At 40.8% G+C, this 24,795-nt stretch overlaps 1 protein-coding gene across 1 annotated transcript; it reads right to left on the bottom strand.

The window, feature by feature from the left end:
- Positions 1-1,657: 1,657 nt before the first annotated feature.
- On the bottom strand, positions 1,658-18,135 carry gfpt2 (glutamine-fructose-6-phosphate transaminase 2). The gene is made up of 19 exons (XM_071506715.1): positions 18,003-18,135; positions 16,763-16,870; positions 15,494-15,601; positions 14,979-15,104; positions 13,746-13,804; positions 12,669-12,803; positions 11,528-11,589; positions 9,516-9,595; positions 7,155-7,272; positions 6,522-6,685; positions 6,164-6,259; positions 5,698-5,795; positions 5,443-5,563; positions 5,084-5,241; positions 4,769-4,883; positions 4,450-4,577; positions 4,172-4,339; positions 3,730-3,891; positions 1,658-2,842 (listed from the first exon to the last, which is right to left on the bottom strand). Exons 1-19 carry the CDS (start codon positions 18,007-18,009, stop codon positions 2,798-2,800), a joined length of 2,058 nt encoding a protein of 685 aa, XP_071362816.1. The 5' UTR covers positions 18,010-18,135; the 3' UTR covers positions 1,658-2,797.
- Positions 18,136-24,795: the final 6,660 nt, after the last annotated feature.

Genomic DNA, 24,795 nt, shown 5'->3' with positions numbered 1-24,795 from the left:
AAAGTATCAAGAGTGTTTATACATGCAGCAGAATGACCTCAGTGTTATGCTGTATTAGCCTATTGTATTATTATTACCTATTCATAATATTCACATTACATTAATAAAAGTAGTCACTGCAAAAATACTGCATTAGCAGTAAAAATCCTGCATTAAAAATGATAATTATGTATAAAAAAGAAATGTAGCCTACTTCAAAGGTATCAAAGGTAAAAGTACTAAATACAGAAAAATGCCCCTGTCATTATTTTCTTTATGATTGATTTGTACAAATGTTTTGTTCGTAAAAATTCAGAAAATCATGAGAAATGCTGTCACAATCGCTCATCTACTAAACTTCCAGGACAACTTCCTTTATGGCCGAAATCTCCGTTTCAGATCCCCGGCGTTTTCTCAACCCATTAAGGAGAGTATACTCGTATATTATATATATATATATATAGTATAGAGTATGCAACTTCTTCTCCAGTATCCACCACACTTTTACCTGTATTGATTATTTTATTTATCAGCTCCTTCCTTCAGTTCAGCTGTGTTCTTATAATGCTATTTTAACCCCATCATGCTCCAATCGTATTGGCGTTGCACATAAAGCGGTGTGATAACACATGTCCCCCCTGGCATCTCAATTGTCAAACAAAGATTTTGTTAAAGTTGTGTCTGACCAAATTGATTTTTTCCTTACTGTTCACAGAACTGCAGGGATTTAGGCCTCTTTTCTCTGGGAGACTTTGAAGGCAGATATAAGAGGTGAAATCATTTCATACAGATAACCAGATATGGTTCTGAGCAGAAGGTCTCCCTTTATGCGGATGATTTGCTTTTTTCTGTATCTAATCTTTCCGTATGGGTCCCTGCTACGCTTGATATCCTTTGCTCATTTGGCTGTATTTCATGATGTAAACATAATTTGGACAAAAGTGAGTTGTTTCTTTTAAATGTTGCAGCACATAATTACTCTTTGCAACACTTTCCATTTAGTATTAAGATTAGAAATAAATCTGAGGACCTGTTTAATATCAACTTTGCCCCTTTGGCAGCTCAGATACAGTAAGACTTCCAGAAGTGGTCACTGCTGCGTTTATCCCTTGTAGCCTGGGTTAACTCTATCAAGATGAATAACCTCCCCTAGCTGTTCTGCCTTTTTCAATGCATACCCATTTTTACCCCCTTAAATTTTTACCCCATTCTTCCTCTCCTTAAATTCCTTGGTTAAGTCTATTCTGAGGATTTGGAAACAACTCAGACACCATCTAGCTAATCTGGTATTTCATCCTTGTCTGATTGATAATATGTTCTCCTTGTGGTACAACTCCAGCATCTAGACTTTTGGCGGCCTATACATAACACTTTTGCATTAGCATTCAGCAGCTCTCTGAGAAGTTCATTTTACCTTGACATCATTTCTTTGGGTATTTACACATCCATTTGTAGTTTTAGCTCATATTTTCCCAATCTCCCTGAGCCCTCACCTGTTGACTCTCGCTTAACCTCATTCCCCTCCAAAAAGGGTTTGATCTCACATGTATATGATGTTATTCAAACAATGCGACCAGCCTCTGTATATAGTATAAAGACAAGACGCGATAATTTTGTGTTGTAGAAAATCCAATAAACAAATTTGTGGTTAAATTAGCAGAGGATAACACACTTTGAATAGAATGCTTTATCTATTTATTGATTGATAGTGCCTTATGTCCATAAAACATACATATAAAATAGGACCATAGTTACAGATATAAGTCAAACCCTCTCTTTAGCCCCTATAAAACAAAAATCAGATAAATACAGGATATTATAATTACTATAAACCCATACAAATAGACATCAACAAAAAAATAACAAAAGTATTATTAAATGTTACGGTACATAATTTTTTGCTGCCTGACTGCTCTTTAAATAAATCTAATGTTTGCCTACATGGAAATGCCGGAAAAGATGGTCTGGAAAAAACGTGAACTGACTTTGGAAACTGCGATTCTGTTAAACAGAATAAACATTCAATATATTTTAAATTAAAATGAAATAACAAAGAAGCGGAAATATAGAAACAATCAAGTAATAATGATAAAGTTAGACGGATGAACTTACTTCTGCTAGCTTCTGCTTAAAATTACTGAATTTATGGGTTAATAGCCCATCAGGCACAGTGATTGCATAAGTATAAAATGAAATATATAAAATGAGATTCCCATAACTCAGAGAACTCTCTGGAATAAAACTGTGTAATTCCTACATTTCCCATTGTGCAACAGAGAGGCAAGAAGCTACCCAATGGATGAAATAAATTCATAAAACAGGAGGAGGATGAATCACCTCATTCATCATTGTGTAGCCTACATTCATAATGCACATTTGGTCCCCATATTGCACAACTGTAAACACTTCATATCAATGTTTTTCTGCTGTTCCTTTTGTGTGTGTTTTTGGCTCAAGGTGAGATGAGAAAAAGGCACAGCATTATCTTTGGATGAATGTTGTTTTCATAGATTGTTCCGCAAGGCCTCAATGGCACCAGCACTTCCTCAGCAGTGTATTGGTCAGACTTCACATTTCTCTTTTTTAAAAAAAAGGCATTGTACCGCATGCCACCCTCTTTCATCTGCCACACTCGCTCTCTCATTCACACCCTCATCCACACAAACACTAACACGGCCCCTTCTTCGCCCCAATCCCACCACACACACACAATCACATACACATGTGCACACACAATCATACTTAACGTTCAATTGCACGATTGCACTGTAAATCTGAGAGCCTCCTCTCTCCTCTCTCTGTGCTTTGTGAGCTTCATTTATTCCACAGTCACAGACTTGGCCAAGTTTCTGGGACAGTCAACCTGCAAAAAGACAAAGCAGTGTGTTATAGCAAATGACATGTGATCACTGAATGTGGCTGCACTGTCCATGTTTAGCACATCAGATTGTATTACGGTGGGTGTTTTAATTATAGCACTCTGACAGAGAGGTGCCATAATATGCTATATGCTATAATACACACCAGAAGTGTTACAGAGGCTGCCATGAGAAAGTGAAACACACTGCACATACACATAATTATTGTTCAAGTTCGAGCACATATGTTGTACTCCCTAGTGATACATCAGGAAGGAACATGTTATAACCGGTGCATGTACCTGAACATGGTATTAAAACTAATTACCATATGCAAACGATAATGCAACTGACAGTGTTTGAATTGCAAATTATATGACCATAAGATATTTTACAATATCTATGCATTTAATTTCTTGTATCAGGTTTGCCTTAGTGTTGGGTGCGGTTAAAGTAGACACAATTAATATGGCTTCATCAGGGTATAATCTTGATATTGAGTGTATATCACATATCAGTGTGCATATTATATATTATTATTATATTATTAGCATAATATTATACACTGAGGTAATGAAAATCACAGTAGTAGATAGTTTTAGATATGCTAGTTATCAGGCACTCTATCTCAATATGAGGATTTTGTCCTGATAGGATTATATAGAAAGATAATGACCTTGTAAATAATCAAATCAGTAATCAAATTAGCAGACAAAACGTCTCACAGTCGCACATCTCATTGATTTTTTTGGTAAAAAGGCACTCAACTGCTCTATTACTGAAAACAAACGTTAAAGCAAAAATACTTGTTAGTTCAAAAAAAGGTAAAAAGACTCATATACATTGAACAATTTCATAGATGGACTGAGTGAAAACTGTGTCGACTGCTTACATCATATCCTCGCAGGACGGCCAAGTGGAACGACAGGAGCTGGAGGGGGATGACACTGAGGATGCCCTGCAGACAGTCCACAGTATGTGGCAGCTCGATGGTCTGGTAGGCATTTTTAGACACCTCAGGGTCGTCCTGGCAACACAGGATGATGGGCCGACCCTGATGGCAAGAACATTAACATTGGTCAGTCAATTTAATGTCATCATTTATGATGGATTTTAGTAGTTTGTGACCAGACAGTTATTAAATTTATTTCCAGTGCATCACATGATCGGTCTATATTAAGAAGATTACTGAAATAATAAATGGGCCCTTTGCTCTTTGTACCTTTTGTGTCGCACCTTCATGACTTACAAAATGTGACTTTAGTCTACTATTGCTCCCAAGATGTTATGTTTGTGTAAATGTGTCTGCAGGTCTGTGTTTTTCCAGGACCTACCGATCTGGCAGTGACTTGCTGCAGAGCATTCTGGCACTTAGTGTAGCAGGCGTCTCTCATGATAACCATGATGACTGGCATGTTTTTGTCAATGAGTGCCAGTGGACCGTGTTTCAGCTCCCCAGCCAGGATGCCCTCTGAGTGCATGTATGTGATCTCCTTGATTTTCTGCATTAGAATAAAAAGGGTAAAATATTTTTCACTCTGTGCCCATATTTTATGAACCTGTAGAGTGAATTGCAGTTTTTTGACAGACCACTGTGGCATTCTCAACTCACCAGCGCCCCCTCCAGACAGGTGGCGTAGTTGAAACCTCGGCCCATGACCAGAAGGGACCTTTGCTGATACAGTTCATTGGCAATGGCCTTGATCTTCTCATCCAGAGACAACACTTTCTTTATCAGCTCTAAGAGATAAGAAAGAAAAAAAAGTTAAGTTGAAGGTCTTATGGTGGAAGTATAAGTGTACACGTTTTACACAACAATGCAGTATGTTGTTAATGTGGTTTTGTCTGTCAGTCTACATTTAAAGATGCTATGTGCTCACTCTGGGACCATTTCGTGTTTGTGATGTATTTGTGTTTGTTGGAGAACTAACCAGGTAGCACCCTAAGGCCACTGATGATCTCCAGTCTTCTCTTCTGTAGGGAGATCCTGTCTTCACTCATCATCAGGCCAAACATGATGAGGGCCACGAACTGACTGGTGTAGGCCTGGATCAAACACACAATAAACACTAACCTATAAGCTGTGCTGAGCAGTGTGGCAAAAAGACGAGCCTATCTAGCACCACGGTTCCGTGTTGTCATGCAGCTTTTAACAAGGAGAGTTTTTTCATCAAATTGAATTGAGTTGTGGTAATACATGGTATCTTAGATGTGAGATTAGATTAGAGGTGGAATATGAACTGTACCTTGGTGCTAGCCACTCCTATCTCAGGCCCAGCATTGATGTGGACTCCACATCCTGTTTCTCTACAAATGGAGCTGCCCACAGTGTTTGTTATGCCAACTGTCAGAGCACCACGGTCCTTGCAGTAGCGCAGTGCCATCAAGGTGTCTGCTGTCTCTCCTGAGGGAGCATAGGGAAGGAAAAGATATGTTTATGGTGCAGAATTACAACTCAATGAGGCCTATTGGAGGAGAAATTCAAAAGAGGATGATATTTTCCACAGGTTTCACCCAAGATGGGACAAGTGTGAAACAAGTTCTTCTTTAAAGCCAGTTTCACGGTCAAAATGATGTTGTCTGACAGACTGTGCGATATTGTCACCTGACTGACTGATGAAGAAGCAAACATCATCTCTGAAAACAGGGGTGTTGCGATCCAGGAAGTCACTTGCCAGCTCCACCATGACAGGTAGCTCCGTCAGCTCCTCCAGGATCTGTCTGGTCTAAAAAGTGAGTAAACAAAATCATCATTGTCACCACTCTCAATATGAAGAATTTCATGTTTTATTAATCATTGCTGTCTTTCTCCCAAAACGATCATTCATTCTTATCCTAATTTTCTGACAGCTTTACTCACAGCCACTGCAGCGTGGAAGCTAGTGCCACAGCCAATCATGATTAGCCGTCTGCACCGTTTGATTTCTTTCAGGTGGTCCTTCAGCCCACCGAGAACCACTGAGGAAACAGGAGGTAAGGCAGTTACATTATACTGTTGACTTAATGCGTGTTCATTCAGTACATGTTAGTCATCAGTCAGAGCTATTGCACACAAATTCACCAAGGGACAGCCTCGTTATCTTGGATATATACTCTAAAACTAACACATATTTAGGAAGTACATCGGGTACTTACAATTTTAATATCTGTAAGTATATAAGTTCAAACAGACAGTGATAAGACAGACTATCGACAAACTGCAGATCCTGTGTGCATAGCCACAACCAGTCACTGCTAATATTGATTCAAGGGATCAGGGAGCTGCTCATGTGTCCTGCATATCCTTAAACTTTGAAGGTAGGTAATGTTATGAGATCACTGGTCACCTGTGTTGGAATCAAAACAAATCCGGCCTCTCATAGTGTTGACTACTGACTCCGGCTGCTCAAAGATCTCCTTCTGCATGAAGGCATCGAAGTTACCTGCAAGGGGGGGGGGGGGCATATATGTACATCTTGTTAGCTGGTAAACTGAAAGAGGGTGAAAAATTTACAGTGTTATGTTTTCAATATTCAGCCAGCAGAGGGCGAGCAAGCATAAGTCTACTCAAGAGACTTGACGTGGAGCACAACTAGCATATGTTAATGTTGTTAGTGTGCTCATATGTGTTTTGATAATATTCTTTTAAGATAAACTGTAAACTAAACAAAAATAGAAGCAACGGTATCCGAGAGTCTATCTGACCTTTCATGATTTGTTGCAGCTCCATCTGCAGGGTCTGGATCGCCCTGACGGGGTCCTCACCGGCCTGCCGGTTCACCCTGTGGATGGAGAGTTTCCCTTCGGAGACCACTGCGATGTCATCATCCTCCATGTACAACACCTTGTTGGTATGCTCAATGATGGCACTGTGGGTAAAGAGAGAAGACGGATACATGTGTGATGAACTAATGATGATGTCCACTTGTTGGATGTTTGCAAATTTTGTTGATTCTTTTTTTTTAGATAGATATGGTAGCAAGACAGAAGGAAGAGGGTGACAAATAAGAATTCCATGATACAGTCCCGTATTAGATCAGAATCAGAATCAGAATCAGAATCAGAATCAGAATCAGAATCAGAATCAGAATCAGTTTTACTGCCAAGTATGTCTTCACATACAAGGAATTTTTTCTGGTGATTGGTGCAATTGATCAGCAACAGTGGGGCTCTCTAGCCTTGTTGATGAGGCTAATAGCAGATGGGAAGAAGCTATTTTTGTGGCGAGAGGTTTTGGTCCTGAAGGACCGCAGCCTCCTGCCAGAGGGGAGTGTCACAAAGAGTTTGTGTCCAGGGTGGGAGGAGATTCAGCACCAAACACAACAAACGGTTTCTCACCTGGCGTCAGAGGCAAAGTAATACTCCACAGCTCTGCCATCCCCCACAGAATTGATGGCGCTGGAGCAGTCTGGGCGGTTATGGCTGTTCTTCTCCTGGAGACCCTCCTTTATGTGACCTACAGTGTCAGAAGTCAGAGGTCAAGGGTCAGAGGTTGCACAGTGACTTTGAGTGACTAAAACAATCAAGATGTGATCATCCCTTGAATTCTTCCTCTCAACTTCAAGATGTAGTCAGGTCCCGGCTGTGGAAATGGGTTTGTCCTGTCATGAAATTCTGATTTGATGGTAAAAATCTTACATGGAGCATTTAACCAAACTGAGAGGATTGACTACAACCTACTACTCATCAGTGTGCAGTATATGTAATTCTATTTTAGTTTATTTATTTATTTTTTTTTCTACTTTTGCTCAAGTTGTTGGTTATCATAAGCAGTGTACATCTCTGACAGTGTCTTGTCGTGCTGCGGCCATTTGGGATGCCAAAGTTGAATTTTTTTTAATTGTACACAAAATCTGCCAGATTACTTTACAGCAGATGACAGTGCTGTTCTTTGTCCATGACAACAAGTCATAAGATTTCAGTGTTTCATTATGTGGCAACAAAACAGGAAAGACCTCAGAAAGAAACACACAAACACAAATATGCAGAGGGATGCCAGCAAAAGGGGGAGGGGGGTGAGGTGGTGTGGGGGGTTCCTCTCTTGAGTTTACAATAACACTAGCATGACACAGAGGCAAACATGGTCTCATTTTGTAAATTTGCTCTGATGTTTATGACAACAAAGAGGATGTGTGATGAGAGAGATTTTAGTCAGCATATAAAATGTGGAAAAAATGAGGGACAAAGAGAACTGAAAGGAATTTTTTCAGCCTTTACAAGGCCACACCCAGTTTGGATTTCTCCAGAACCTAGATCACCAAACCAAGCCTTGGACTTTGGACTGGACTCACTTGAGCCATTAAGAACCATAAATTTTAAAGAAATTGATAAGATGGTGAAGACACAGTCCAACGCACAGTAGACAATTGTAAAGTAAACAAGAGTATTGTTAAACAGCTAAAAAGTCCCTCCCCCTCACTCCCTTTTTCTGCTGGGAATTCTGGGATTGGAAACCATATACTTTTCAGGAAGTACTTGAATTTCTAAAAGACAACTACATTTTAAAACTACACACAGAAGTTCCTGGCAACACCTTAGGAAAAAATGGCTTTCTAAGAAGGTTTTTTCAAAGAATCATTTCACAATAAAAAACAGAGCCAGAAAACATCTTGTATTACCGCCACAGTTAGCCAAGAGATTCATTTTGACAGAGTCAATGTGGGTTTGTTGCAGAAAATTTAAGACAATCAGTACTTAGAGCAACATTACACTGTAATCCAGTAAGAAAGTGAAGAGAAAATGCTCCCTTGATAGGAGACATGTTTAAAGCTTCTGCTCTGTATATAGAGGATTTAGTGTGTGAGGCCTCTGAACATTTGAGGAGCTGTGGCGACGTCTGACTCTGCAAAATGGGAGTTTTTAACTGACTGTCTTGCTGAATAAGTGCTTCAAGGTGTGCTATAAGTTTACTTAAAATTTAGCACACCTGCTAATACCCCATTAAAAGTATAAGTTGTTTAAGATATTTTTATTGCTGTAAACAAATTCAATGAAAAGATCAAAACCAACAATGAATCGATCCTAAATAAGTATTCCCATGTAGCCATCGCCTGATATAGCTAATTCCTCTGTGCAACAAGCCTCAATTGCTGACCAAAAACTACGCCAATAAGTCACAATGTTGCACCGGGTGACACAGGCACTGTAGCGTATTTAGAGTCCATCCCACATTTGCCATCTGTCTTTCTGAGGCTCTAAATACTCAAAAGAGCAACATATCAGTGGCTGAAAATAGTCCCCACAAATATTTAATCCTTTTTCAGTTTGCTCAGAGCTACAGTGCCTGGCTGTTTTAAGAAATTATTTAGTCTTTCTTTTTTTTTTTTAATTAAAGGATACATTCATAATCTATTTAATTGATTTCAAACATCAGCAGGAATGAATGGGTTTAGGACTGAGAGCTTTGGACTGAGAGGTTCTGGAAGTCAAAGTTTTGACAGACTAACGCATTGTCGATTCTGGTCCTCGTCTGCTTTATCCTCTTAAGATGTGTTTAAAAGTAGTTTCAGAAATGTGATAAAACACAATGTAAAGATAGAACTGATCATGCCATTTCTTCATCTGCTTTTTTTAAAAATACTTTTTGTGCTGTAGTATAACAAAGCAAGCAACTCATATGTCAAATTTCACATCTGCTTTACCAATAATTACTTGACCATTATAGTTGGAGTGTCAGACAGAAAGAGGAAAAGAGCTCACCACTGTTGTACTGGATGGGGATCTGTTCGGTTGGCAGCTCATGCTCACTTCGCACACCAATGAGCAATGGACTTCCTCTCCTGCCGGGACGAGAATGAAGCAGGTAGGGAGGAGGAGACGGAGGGAGGGAGGGGGAGGTGGGAGAAAGTGTGGGTAAGGGAGAAAGGAGCGGATTAGGCTTGGTAGATGCACAACTATGTCAGTTAAACACTGTCATGTGATGCTTTGTGAAAATATGAATGTTGAGACAACCCGACGTCCTGTCCTGCTGTATTATTCCAAAGAAGACACTCCTGGCACTACTTATGATCCTCTTTCTCTTTCTATATCTATATCTCTATCTAAATCGATATCTATTTCTATGTATTTACCCTTTACAACCTCAAATTCAATACTTCATCCTGTTGAGTGTGTGTCTGTACAGACAGGAGCTCAGATATACTCACACTTATTAACACACGTCTCTTCTAAATCTTTTAATCGTGAACATTTGACAGGTAAAGTGATCCTCCCTTCATTTACATCCCTCTATGATTTGCTTGCTTACATATCCTGGACTGAGTCACTGCTTCCTCATTGGCTACTGAGTCCACATGGGGTTTCCCTACTGGCCGTGAACCACAGGTGACAGAGGGGTATGTGAGGAGACTAACCTTTAAATAAATGCAACCATTAAAATGCTTATCCTGTGACCACAATACAAACTGTATAGCAAAAACAAAAATTATTGTGACACTGACTCTTGAGAAACTGAAAGCCTCTCCTTTTTTCTTTTCTTTCTCTATCTGGATCCCGTCTTTCTCTCTGGGGCACAGCTACACTGACGTAAGAGCGCTGGTTGTTTTAAGGGGTGTGGGGCTGAAAAAGGGAGGCTTGCAAACAGAAACATGTGGTCGCTATCCAATACAATATTTACCCTGAGGGAGGGAGAGATGAGAGCAAGGGATGAAAGAAGAGTAAGAAAAAGACTAGGTGGTGGAAAGAGAAGAGGCAGAATGTGAAACGGTAAAAGTAAAAGGGGCTGAGGAGAAGAGAGTAAAAGTCCTGCCAGGGGGTTGGTCCTTGACGACAAAGGGTGGGTGCTGACAAGCATCACTAGATAATTACAAACATTCCTCCATCCCTACATCCTGGAAGACAATGCTGACTGTTCAACATACTAACCACAAAACTACACTGAGTTTAGCCAAAGCTGAGCAACACTGATATCAGCTCTCAGAATCGTTTCTGTCAAAATCAACAGGCACACAATAGACAACTGATATACCAAAGCTTCCTGACCTTAGCAGTGGGTGTGAGGCAGCCTTTCCAACACTGGCACTGCCAGGCAACCTGTCTGCATAAACCACAAGCTACGCTTATCTGCCTTCATTCTGTTGCCCGTCTGCCCTCGTCCTTTTTCTCCCTCACTCCCGTGCTCCAGCAATCTCCCTTTGCCCTGATCCATGACGGCTCACTGAACCAGGAAAGGTATAAAGTCAAATAAAATGATGAGAAGTGATTAACCAGGAGTCTTGCTGGCAGCTGCGCTTCCCGGAGCTGAAACAGGAAACTCTCTCGTCTCTGTTAATGAGTCACAGAGAAGGAGGTGTAGGGTTGGCAGCCCAGAGGCCAGAGGCCCAGGAGGGAGAGAGGGAACCTTGATTCAACCTCTGCTCCTCTCGTTGCCTGGGTCTTAAGATGCAGATAGGACTGACACATGCGGCCGGATGGGAATTTACACACATTCTCACACGCACATGAAAAATAGCACAACTACCCATTATCGTAAGCAAAGCACGTCCCAGAGTCATAACATGTCACATGTAATGGATGTAAACTGAGATAACCCACAATGAGTGAATCAAAGAGTCTCCTGAAATCATATTTGGTATTGCTTCACAGTGATTTTAACTTGGATGAGTCATCTCCAATGAGTCTTGGATCACGGCACAGACACTGGACCATAATATGAAGTGAAATGCCAGTGAGTGTGTGTGTGTGTGTGTGTGTGTTTGAGTGTGTATACTAACCTGGTGGACACAGCCTCTCCAGGGAAATGACGGCTTTTAAACACCAGAGCGAAAGCCCCCTCCTGAGACAGCCAGAAGCAGAGGAAACACAGAGTTTACATTAGCTTGACGAAAGAGTGAAAATACACCGAGGTTAAATGAGGCTGTGAGGGAAGAGGAGGAAAAACAATTCAACATATGAAAATGTAAAAGGTAAAGTAATCTGTATATTCCTCGACAGTGTGTGTGTGTAACCTTTGAGAGAAACATTTTCTGAACACAAGCAAATGTTTCTTTTAGCCCTATGGGGCTTGGTGGCTGTGGTGGGGGTATGGGTGAGTGTTGATGTGAGTGGGGGGGGGGGGGGGGGGGGGGTAATAAGACCTCTATTGTATAACGTCAGCTGTATTTCGAAAGCACTGACTACAGTGCTGCCTGTGGTGGTTACTAGAAGCAGAACTGTGTGTGTGTGTGTGCATGTGTGTGTGTGCATGTGTGTGTGTGTGTGTGTGTGTGTGTGTGTGTGTGTGTGTGTGTGTGTGTGTTTGGTGTTGGGGAGGGGGGGGTGTCATGGTCGTGAGGCTGTTAGTGGTTCTAACTATCTGGTTCCCATTACTCCCAACCCAAAATGGCTGCTTTGCCTCCTGTTCTTGTGAACAGAGACAACTCAGCTCGGCTGAAAAGTGTGAAGCTCTGGACCATGAACATCACATAATGGAAAATGAAAAAAAGTTGGTTTCTATGACTGATGATGTCACTTGTGATGCTGTTAGGGTGGTTGCCATGGGGACTGTTTTTGTGATGGTGTACTGTGTTTTACAACACAGGGAATTTAAGCAGTTGCTTAAATGAATATATATATGTGTGTGTGTGTGTGTGTGTGTGTGTGTGTGTGTGTGTGTGTGTGTGTGTGTTTATGACCAGTCACTGACACATTTTATGACACTAAGCTACATGACGCTGCCCTTCATAGTTACCAGGAAGCTAGTTATAAAAATTTCCATCCCCTAGCACAGAGCTACGGCAGAAAAGCAAAAAAAACGTGTTGTGTCTCAGTTACAGAGGAAAGAAACAGAGGCGAAGACCTGACTTCTTACAGTATTACTGGAAAAGGAAGTATCACATTGTTTGTGTGCATTGCTGCTGTGTGTGAACTACTCACCAGCTGCTGAATGACTCTCTCGACCAGCGTGGAGAAGGTGATGCTGTCACTCTCGCGGTTGTCGTAAATGTATTTGATCAATTTTGGGATCACCTCTGTGTCCGTCTCTGACTCAAACTCATATCCTTTGGTGATCTAAGAAAGTTAAGGGATACAGTTTATATTAATATAAACACACTGAGGAGGTACTGGCTGAAATTTCTGCAGGTAACAGATTAAAGGAAATTAATGAAATTATGTTCAAACTACAAAAAAGTTGTGCTAAGCATCCAAAGTGTCTCATATCATTGTCAGGGTGAACATTAAGTGAAAATGTCCTCAACTGACCAGGTAACATCTTCATACTTCAATTGTTAAACTGATGATATAACACTGATGTTGCACATGTGAAGTAATTTTACATTAATGTTTTATGTGCATCAATCTAGTTTGAACAGACTCAAATGGTATTTTCAGCCAAAAGTTGAGCTATTTTAAACAAAAACATTTCAGCTTTTAAAAATATAATTTGCTCTCCCCATCAACAAAAATATGCTCCCCACTATTAAACAACGTCCTCACTCGAGTTTTTAATCCATGCTTCTTGCAGACTGATAACATGAAAGTTATTTTCTACAAGTTAGTATATTCCAGTCAAAAACTTCACTTAGAATGACTTTAAATTATGTGAATATAGCGCTCGTGAATGTTAACGTAGCCAAGTGTTTTCTTTATATCTATCTATCAAAAATTATTCTTGTAGATGCATTAATACGATGTTCCTCATTTTTACAGACAGTCCTTAGCCTGCAGAGGTTACCTATGCAGTGGACAGGCTGACTTATAAAACAAACACAGCTGAATATAAATAAATGGTACAGCCAGAAATTTACATTTGTCTAACCTTTGGCGAGTGTTGATATTTTGGTCAACCCTGAACACTGGGCTAAAAAGAACAGAGTCATGAGCAGGACAAAACTACCTGCCTTTAATGTTAATACTAGCTTTAACCTGAATGACAGGCCCCACAACGGCACTGAACAGAACTGCAAGTAAGTTGTTTGTACGACATGAATTCCCCATGATAGGATGACTTACCAGGTACTCCTTCAGCTCTTTGTAGTTGGTGATGATGCCATTGTGGATGACAACAAACTCTGAGAAAAGTCAGTGAGAGTGAAAAGATTAGATTAAGGGGCTAAAGGTCAAAAACTAGTCTTGTAATAAGACCACTCGTACGCTCTCTCCTGATGATGCTCGTAAGCATTTACACTCTAATAGCACAGTTATGTTGTTCAAGGACTAAACTGATAGTTGAGCAATAACTGGCTCATCAACAAATGACACATTAATGATATGGCAGGTTGAACAGGTTGTTGTAATTCAAAGAATGTTACTTGAAAAGTAGAAAATGCATATAGACAGAACAAGTCAAATGACACAAATACAGTATTAGCAGATTGTCATGGCAGAGCAGGACAACTGAAAGGGTTACGAAGAAACAAAAAGATAAGTTATCATAATAATAACCAAACTAAAGATAACAAACTAATACCCATAAAATAATACAAATAAATGTTACTTTGTAGGAGGCTACAGTTTTCCTCCTTGTGATATGGACTTGGACACTTTGGACTTTTATGGGCATATGTACTTTCGTGTACATCCAAGGCACGTTACTGACACACCTTTGAACATGGTATGCTACTGACAAAGAGATATCAGGTATACCGGTCTAAAGCATCTTAAACCTGTTATTGTAATACCAATAAGCTATGATTACAAGTTCACAATTAAATGATTAAAGACAGGGGAATCATGAGTCTCCTTTATACAGAGACAGTGAAGAACACCCACTGTTATGCCGGCTTTTCTTGTTTACGCCGAACCAAACAATGTGATTTAAGATAGCATTCTGGCGTTCAGGAGTCAAAGGCATGTGGTGTATCATAAGTGTTGACGTCTGCCGTGCCATGACATCTCACTCTTTTACACAGACGTCAATCCAGCTCTGTGACTACCTCAGCTGCCATATTAAAGGCACAACAACAATGCCCCCCACCCCATTCCATGTTTGTAGCTTTTATACAGAAGGGCGAGGTGGAATAAAGGTGCAACACGCCCACCTTGAACAGGCTACCTTTATAGTCAAAGTTGATCTCAATTTTTTTTCTTTAATGATTATCTAATAAAGCTAATGTGTTTCATTCAAGCCATTTATATTCCCTCAGTATGTTTTGCATAGATTTATAGTTAGCTGAGCTTGGGTGCATTTGTAAACTGTATATGAAAGAGTGTCAGCATGCATATAAGTACATTAGTACATATTACCATTATCCTTGTCAGAGCGATGAGGGTGGCTGTTGACAGCGCTCGGCTCTCCGTGTGTGGCCCAACGAGTGTGAGCGAGGCCAAAGTGTGTGCACAGCTGCGTGTCCAGGTCCAGTGTGTCTTTCTCTGAACAAGGAAAACACAACATCATCCTATTACTGAAATGAAAAACTGTGGGGAATTTTAAAGACAGAAAATGCTAAATGTTCAGGGAAGGGGGGCAAAGGTGATTTTAAATTGTGGAAAATTTCTTCCAAATGTTTGGATGAAGTCAAAGTAAGCAAAAAACTGAAGATGTGATTTTGAAATAACCATAACAACTACACTACTCATGCAGGTATACAAGGCAGTCACACACTAAAATAAAAGTCACCATCACATATTATTTAAAAAAATTGAATCTTGAAGTGATAATATCTCAATTTTTACATTGATCAGCAAGCACTGAAACCTATTTAACCTTTTTGAAAGAAAATCAGTCATAAGAAAATATAGTGAAATGTGCATAAACCCACTGTATAGCTCCTCATCCAGAGCCTTGACCTTCCCCTTCTTCTTGATCAAGCAGATGGTGTTACCAATGATGTCAGAGGAAGTCTTGTTAGGGCCATCCACAGCGATACCTGCAGACAGACCGCACGAGAACAGATAAATTTCCACTTTCGTAATGTCACACAGAAAGGTGCTAAACACACAAATGTCACACATTCAAAGTCATCCATATATTAGTGATGGGAGGTCGACTTCAACTCTTCACCAGGAGAGGATATTTGTGTTCTTAATTATGAGAAGGCAGGTAAAAGTATAAATATTATTTGAGATGATCAAAGTGGCTTGTGATTTAATACATTAAAATCTGATGTGTTATTTATCTTATGTTTGTTTGTGTGTGAATGTGTGTGTGCGTGTACATGTCTTTCAATGATTGTGTGGATAAATTTTGGTTTAAAAACCATCCTTGTGAGGGCATTTGTGGCCGGTCCTCACAACCTCAGAGAGCTGTTTGATGGTTAGACTAGGCTTTAAAGTCCAGGTTAGAAACAGGTTTAAGTTAAGGTAAGGGTTAGGGTTCGGCATTTGTTTGTGATTTGTACGAGGCTGGGGAATGTTCTACGTCAACAAGTGTCCTCTCAACTATAGACTGACTTACATCAATGGGCGTGGGTATGTATGCATGTAGGACACAGTATTTAACCACCATGAAAAGACTTCTTATTTCTGTGGCTTCATCCTGCTCAAATAGGATGAACAAATACAAGGGGTGCACATGTGCGTGTGCATGTCTGTGTGTGCATGTGTGTGTGTGTGTGTGTGTAAGAAAGAGAGAGAGAGAACAATATTAAGGATCTGCTATCAGCACTGTTGGCGATGAGACTCCCTCTTGTCCCTGTATGACAGCCAGCTCACTCTGACAAGTGGCTGGTTTCACCTGTTACACCAGCTTTCATTGTATTTAATAAAGTTATAAGTGGGTATCAGGCAATTCAATGGATCAGGGTGTGCGACCACAGTATCAGCTGACTGGAATGCCACCTTTAAACATACAGGTAACTGCATGTCTGTGTTTCAGGGCTGATAACAGTAGTTCAACTCAGCATTAAATCTCAGGGTATTTGTTTTTCTTCAAACTTTGAATAGTGTGAAATGTTGCCTGGATTTCATTTCTGTGGAAATGACACACAGGTGCTGCCAAGGATTACTATTAGTGTGTGTGCAGGGTGTGTACGTGTGTGTGTGTGTGTGTGTGTGCGTGTGTGGCAACTCTGTGAAGCTTAGTGTCTCACCTGCTGAATCGTACCCTCTGTACTCCAGTCTCTGCAGACCCTTCACCAGCGTCTCAAATATCTCCTTCCTAGCGCGAGGCACTTGGTAATTCAGGTAGGCAAAGATCCCTTTTAGAGAGAAAGAAGGAGAAACACAACTTGAGTCCTCTGAGATGCTCAAAGTTGTCGGCAGGAGTTTACACAATGTGGGTTAAAAGAACAAACAGCAGCCAACTCAGTCATTAGGTGACATTAAAATCCATTGATTGGTTGTTTGCTTCCAGCTCTATTTTTTATTTTATTTTTTTTACTGCCCATGGACTTCATCACTTCATCTAATTCATTCACCTTAGAAGGACAAGAATACAAACGGGCAGAATGAGAAATCAGACATTGAGTGTCACTACATTTAATCACAATCCGACCCCTCTTAAGGCTATATTAATTTAAAATAACTTTCTGTACACAGTATGAGGTTTACTGTGTGTGTGTGTGTGTGTGTGTGTGTGTGTGTGTGTGTGTGTGTGTAGGAATGTTCTGGGCAGCTCTCCTCCTGCAGGCACACAGCTGGCCATTGACGAACGCACATTGCGCGCAGTGTTGGAGCAGCCAGGTAGGCAGGCTGCGGTACGACGACCGTGACCTCCTCCTCGCAGACGTGAGGAGAGGCCGAGCGACTGTTAAAGATTTACTCTGGGCTGTAAACGTGCCTGCTTCAGAGTGGGACGTGTCAGCTTGTCAAAAGGTGCGAGAGGCACTAATGGTTCCAGTTTAAGTAGGCTAATTGCGAATGATGGAGGAGTCATTTCATGAATGCGATGCAACCTTCCCCTGTGTTTTCCTTTTTTTTTTTTTTTTCCCCATCAGTAACTGGTATGACCTGCCTGTCTTGTCGTCCACACCAGTGCGTGAAAACAACTGACACGTAGCAGTTGTGCGCAAAGCGCTTCAAGAATCCACACACTTCAGAAAACAGACATATATCCAAAGGCTGCGGGCTCAGAGTTAACATTATAATTACCAATAAAATCGCAACAAGATCGCAGCAAGCAGATTTCACCAATTATATGATCTGACAACTTTGCAAATTTCTGCTTTTACCGCCGGGGCAACAAGCAAAACATCGCTCGGCTGTTACAGCGCGGGGCACCGCAGGAGCCCGTCAAGACTACTTTCGTGGGGAATACGCTCAATTTCCTTGCAACAAGTTAAAAATAAATAAATAAATAAATAAAAATAACTCGATGAGAAGAAGCCTTACCACACATGGCTCAAGCCTTTGCCGTCGTTGTTGAAAACGTTTCTGTGAGAAAACAACCACAAAGTTCCCCGGCTGGAGTGATGCTTCTGCTTCCCCCCGTGTTAAATCCAGAGCGACTCCGGCACACACCCACCGTGCATTTAAATGGTGTTTCCTGAGGAGGCGGCGGTCCCTCCTCCTCGGACACCTCCCCTGTCCTGTTAACACTATGCTGCTCCCTCACAGGTGTTCATCCCCTCAGCTATCGCAGATGAATGGGGATTAACGTCAGCAGTAGTGAAGAGTTTGCTTTTTTTTTTTTTTTTTTTTTTAAAAACATAACACAAAACGATAGGGGATGGTTAACCTGTTGCAATGTGTCGGCCACATCTGAAGTGTGTAATTATTTTCAACTGTCACTCCTGTCTTTGACCTTTTATTTGGTGAAGGTTTGGTCCCGATTTCTTTGAGTCAACTTGGAGCCTTTTCATTAAACGTTCAGGCTGCGAGTGAAGCATGAGGGGTTTAGTTTACGAAATGAACTGAATGTTTCAGCAGCAGTTTTATACATTCATTTCTCCATCACAAGAGATCTATTTGCATTCATGTGCCTGCTGTTGCTGGTGAGTTACTAAGGAATGAATCGGGGACAAAAGGGGAACTAAATGCTGATTAATGAGGTGAATGCTTGAATAAAGAGAAAAAGACAGATTTAACAACTTTTCACTTAAGGGAGCAGAAAAATAGCAAGTAACGAGGAAGCGTCCAGTCATTGGTTTAGTGTCATCTGGCACATGATTTACGCATGAGCATGTCAGGGGCATACAGATTCCTGTACTAATCACACTGGTTCATCAACATAGAGCCTATGATTCTATTCTTAGGTACCTTGTTGTTAGCCCAGAGCTGCAGGTTCATTGTGGTTGGCTTTGTAATCTGCTGAGTCCACTGTGGGTGGGGGTTGGCTGTGACAGATTCACCATGGCCCAGAAAATGGTGAAGAACACACGTTTGGTTATGTGGTCGATGATTCAATGTTATTCAGGAAATACTCGTTTTTTTTTTTTTTGTTTGTTTTTTAAAATCTAATTAATGATCTAGTTCCTCATAACCTGATAATTACTGAAAAAAATGCCCCTTACCTCTGTGCATTCCTTCATCAGGAGGAACTACTCTGAAGAGGGAGTGACGCCTACTCAAAGTGAACAATGGTTTTCAAATTAATTTTGATTTATTTTTTTTTAAATGCAATGACTCAAGTTCACCTTGTCGCATGGAGTACAGGTGTGGACTGGTCATGAATGTGTGTGGAAAAAATATCATACATTTGTACTTTTACTGAGGATGATCTGATGTCGAGCAAAGCACAGAGCAATAAGTAATTACATATTTACTGTATTTATATGATAGATATGTGAGTTTTTCTTTTAAAGACAGACACTGAGGAAGTTAAGCCCACTGGCATCTCTTCTGCCCCTCCCCTTCTCGAAAAAAGGAGGTTGTGTCCTTATCACCTTTGAATATTTCCTGGGAACATTTGTTACTTCATTGACCTTTGAAGTCAGTTTAGGTTTATTGAAGTTCCAGACAGGAAACAGATACACTTAAATGAACGGTGCCAATAATGACAATCAGATTTACGTACTGTATTATGCAGTAGTTAGTTTCATTCATTTAGTTAGTTAGTAGTGAGCACTTTAGTTGTTTTACCATGTTACTGAAACAAAAGTCAAACTGAATCACATCCCTGAAGTCAAGCACTTCCCTTCACTTTTCACTATATCACTTAGCTGTCTCCTACTGCTTCTGGTTTTACCTGCCAGAGCTCAGATCTGATGCCAAGACTGCATTTAGAGCAACCGTGAACGATAGAAACTGTGACATGGACAGGTTTGTATGTGTTTATTGCATTTACTCAATGTGCATTTGCCTAAGCCCCATACTGAGAAAGATTTAAGTCTTGATAATATATTTAAGCCACATCTGAACTATGGTTTCCATACTAATACATATAAAAGACATAGGCTAAGTGGGAGGCAGAGAATCAGAGACACTGCTTATTTCAATTACTGAGATACAGACAACCCCATTCTGTATCTCAGTTGGATGGCTCCTAGCTGGCATTGAGAGGGCAGTGTAGAATGTACAGTGTAAAATGCCAAAGGAAGGCACAAAATCAGAAAGAATATAATGTTCTTCCTGACGACATCTTGTCCACTTACTGTCCACGTCTCTGCTTGAGGAATGTGTGAACGTCTGGCCAAGTAACACGCCTGACCTCACTGTGTCCAAAACCACGACGGCCCATATGTGATCACGATGAAGGAGAACAGGGATGGACCACTTTACAAGGCGCCTATTGTGAGTGTATTACAAAAAATCCATGTCCCCCAGCCTCACACCTTGGAAAGGCTACACAAAACTACAGATACTTAATATTTACTCAATACCATGCCAATATCATTCAATTACCGTGTGCTTGTTCATACAGTATTTGTCCCCATGTATTTGTCTTTTATATAATGTGCACACAAACTATTAAGGATATTTTTTCTGATGTTGGAGTGAAGTATATTTGCAGAATCCATGTCTCTAAGCTTGTACCTTTCAGCATCTTTATTTGTGTTGTATGCTGACATGTCCTCAGGTGTGCTGTGGATGTGCGTGAGTGAGAACCAGTGACACAAGCCAAAGAACTGCATTCCTCTCCTGGCTTAAGGGATTAATAAGTATAATTATGTGTGGACCATGACTTTGTTATCCAATGAGATCCAACCCAAAGATCAAAGGTTCCTTAATCACTGTGGTGATATAAAATGATGGGCAACAGCAGTGAGGTTTTGCTGTAGCTTATCAAGGAATTTCAGGGAGTATAATTCATCTTCACGTTTATCTTTTGAGCCTTTTACCTTTCACTTTTGTAAAGTAATGCCTTTACTTCATTACTACTATGGTGATTCATCTTCTGTAATTGTTCGATACCTGTTAGGAATACCAGGCTCTTGTGTCATGGTCGTGACAGTGTTACGTATATGAAAGGATACACCCAGATAAACTAGTCCCATGTGATGAGTGTGCATGAGCCCACGGGAACGAGAGCAGTCACAGTCTGACAACTTCTTATAATCACATCATATAACGATGAATAAAGAATCTCTTCGTCCATTTCCATTCTCACCAAATGAAAGTAGTGATTTGTGAAAAATGTAGCAGTGAAGTGAAGTGAACTCTGAACCTAATTCAAAGTTTATGTAAACAGTAATAACAATAACACATTTATCTGTTTGACTGCTGATAAAAACTTGTCAGTAGCTAAGTCTAAGATAAATGATGATGGAGACACCTCAATTTTATTGATCTCTTATGGAAGTTGTGAAGTCTGGACTATGTCATTTCGATTATCATGTACTTTAGTCAACCGTACAACACGTGTCTTAAGCTAATCTCCTATAGTAGCACATCCCAGACATGAGTGATCGCACACGCATGAAAAAAGCACGCACACACAGGCAGAGCTGAGCTGAACACACAATGCGTGGTGTGGTGTTTCCTTTCAGGTAGCTTCCTTGTATTTTCTCTTTAAGTGTGAGGCCATCAGCAGCTCTCGGAGTGTGGGTAATTCTAAATGAATGTTCAAGGTCTGAGTGCATCAGCCGGATGTGACTCTGGTGAGTTGAGCACCTCCAGCTGACTGTTCAGACCTGGTTGTATAGGGGGATCTCCCCTTCCACATCTGCTTCATGTTAGGGCCTGGGGGCCGGTACAGGAGGGCCCAACAATACTCTCTGCTTCTCTGTCTCTCTCTCAGTGGGGGATGGCAGGAGAACGCCTGAAGAACCCAACTGAGACACACAGCCAGAGGCTAGAAACTAGGTTATATAAAACAGGTAACACTTTTTACTTCAATAAATCTACTGATTTTTTTCCCCCAGTTTTTCCAAAGGCACAATACACAAAACAAAGAGAAAAAACAAAACAGTGATGTACCCAAAAATATCCCACTCCACATCACTATTACCCTCTCCACATACATACCTAAACATGAGAGGTGGAAGATAGACAAAAAACATGCATGTCTATGGTTAATTTGTTACAATGCTCTACAAAAACAGTGTAGTGCCCCAATACTTTAATAGAGGTCTGGTCTTTAATAGAGTATATTACCTTTTTCACACCAACAGGCACCTCACTTTTGTTGTCTCTATGCATTGCCAATTCTTTACCTGCAGGATACAGAAGCTAGAGTACGTCTGTATATTTCTCAGATGCTTACATCTTTATACGTTTCCTTACTGCTCAAAGATGTGAACATTTTCTTTGGGGGCCCTTCGAGGACATAGAGATGCTGTAACAGAGTCTTTAAAATTCACGAGGTACAGCAGTTTGTTATTACATAACATAAGCACACTGATTTGATTTGTGTGTGACCTATATCTGCGGTAACACTGTAACCCTATCCCTGGGTAGTAGGCTCGATTCATGCTTACTTTCTCAGGATACAGTACCTGAACACAGCCATCAGTTCTGCTCAGGGTCCCGTGTACCCCCCTCTAAACTGCTCTTAGCTTGGTCGGTTCACCTCCGGGCCATGTCACTGTGAATCAGACCCAGATGTGCTTCTGGACTGTAGCGTACGACACAGAGAACCCACCCAGCTGCAAATGTCAAGCGGACCCCCTCCAAATCCCTCGCTGTTTGTGTCATCGCGTGAGTAACCAGATCAAATCAGGAAAAACAGCAGTTAGTCATCACCATGATTGGTGACGCTTGTTACGCAAACGAGTTTAGTGGATAAGTGAAACTGTGTGTAACTTGGACGCAATAAATGAAATGTAATTCCAATAACAATGTCTTGTCTGTCACTTGTAGATATTATAATATTATTATTATTGTTCTTTATAACTTAGCAAGTAACACCTCACGTACTGCTGATAAAGGAAAAACCAAAGTACCACATACTTTGCGTCACAGGAGTCTTTGAAAGAGTTTATTGCTGCTGGAAAATAATTACTCTTTGTAGGTCAGGTATCACTAGCCCAATCACTGGCTGTACAAACTCAATAGCTGGAGAGAGGATTTCTTGGCATCCTCCTGGAGTCGCCCTGACATAAAGTGCTTCTAACACTCCTCTGTGTATCAGATGAAAGTTCACACACTCTTCCTCAAAGCTGACCTTTATGCACTGCACATTTAGTGTTTGATCATGACATAGTATCACTAACGCACATAAAAATGGATCAGAGGAGTGAGCTGAGAAAAAAACAAGGAATCACATGGTGTCTTGTAAACTGCCACCAGCATCGCCTCCAGACTATGCCATGATAGTTTGGCCAGACTGGCAAGTCCAAGTTGTGTCATAAGGGTGTGAGGAATTAAAAGACAGTCTGTGGAGGGAAAGTCATTGTTTTGAGGTTGTTAGGGAAGGAATTCAGACAGATCAGTTTTTTAAAATATAGATGAGTAACTGAGTGTGTTGTGTCAGATTACAGATTTGGACTCTACTGTTTGTTTTGGTGCACGGTCACTCCGGTAGGGTGGTGCTTGCCATTGCACATCTGCAAGTGAGCTAAATGATTTGTGTGGGATCAGAGTGAGTTGGGGGGGAGGGGCTGGCTAAAAACCACGTCATGTCGGACCCAGAGAGAGAAAGAGAGCCATCTGTATTATGTCATGACTGCCGGGGCACTCCACCCTTTGCTCTCCATTTCCCTGCTCCTCCGTTTCACTCCTTCCCAGACTCCCCCACCCACTATTTCTCTTCCCTTTGCTTTACTGCTGTGTGCGTTTTTGGTTTAGTGTTACTGACACACTCATCAGCCCAGTTGTTTATGTGCCACATTGCATGCCTCTAACAGAAATGTGACCCAAGAGTGAATATCTCCATCTGTTAGTAGTTTTACAAATCTCGTACACCAAATTCACTACACTTTCTTCATCCTATCTTTCTCTCTGCCTTTCATCTTGTGTCCGTCTATCCATCACTCTAATTGCTGCTAATGACTGTCCACATCTAGCTTTTGACCGACAGCTCTCTGTCTGCACTTGCCTGTCTCATTTGATGTCCACCTTCGTTCCTGGCGCACCATCTGAAAACCAGACGTGAAGGCTCAACAGCCTGTAATCAAGTGGAAGAGAGTTTCCTTTAAAAGCTCCAGATAATTTATGAATAAATGAAAGTCAGAATTTAGAATGAGGGATAAAGAAAGTGAAGTAGAGGCTTGCTTCAGTAAGAACACCACCAAATTCAAAAGTAAGATTCGTTATGCATATATTCTCTTCAAAATAACAACATACTGTGCAATATATTGTAAATGTTCTGTATCTACATTCTGTTGGTTTTGTAAATAATGTAACCAGGAGGGCAACAGGCACACCCTATATTAAATCTACCACATGTACACACACTGACACACACACGCTCCTGCTCTCTCTCTCTCTCTCTGTCTCACACACACACAATAAACCTAACATCAGACAGTCACTCCTGAGAGCTTTCACAAGGCTGCAAACCTTGCCAGTTCATGGCTGAGCCCACAGAGAAGTCTCTGCTCTCTACCGATCCTCCCTGCTGGCTCATTGTCTGATGGCCTGGATGTTTGCTTCATTGTGGAGGGTGGGTGTGGTGGGTTATGATATTCAGTTATCATGCTTTATTGTTGACAATGTAATTGCTGTTACAAAAAAATCTATCTCTCTGACAACAATAGGACAAGACTAATTAAATGTGTGTATACACAGCAGATTCCAGCAGAATTAATTTCCTGATTATCTATCACGCTTTTTATTTTACAGTAAAAATATCATCATGGCTACT

Source organism: Trachinotus anak, unplaced genomic scaffold, assembly GCF_046630095.1.
Source record: "Trachinotus anak isolate AG129_WGS33_773 ecotype Australia unplaced genomic scaffold, CSIRO_AGI_Tana_v1 ptg000021l, whole genome shotgun sequence".
Taxonomy (NCBI): domain Eukaryota; kingdom Metazoa; phylum Chordata; class Actinopteri; order Carangiformes; family Carangidae; genus Trachinotus; species Trachinotus anak.
Note: the sequence above shows the minus strand (reverse complement) of the source record. Positions and strands in the feature narration are given on the sequence as shown.

Coding starts and splice junctions, on each gene's coding strand:
- gfpt2 (XM_071506715.1), bottom strand. Junction 7,273..9,515: donor CCCCATCCAGTACAACAGTG/GTGAGCTCTTTT, acceptor CTGACACTGTAG/GTCACATAAAGGAGGGTCTC. Junction 6,686..7,154: donor TACTTTGCCTCTGACGCCAG/GTGAGAAACCGT, acceptor CTTTACCCACAG/TGCCATCATTGAGCATACCA.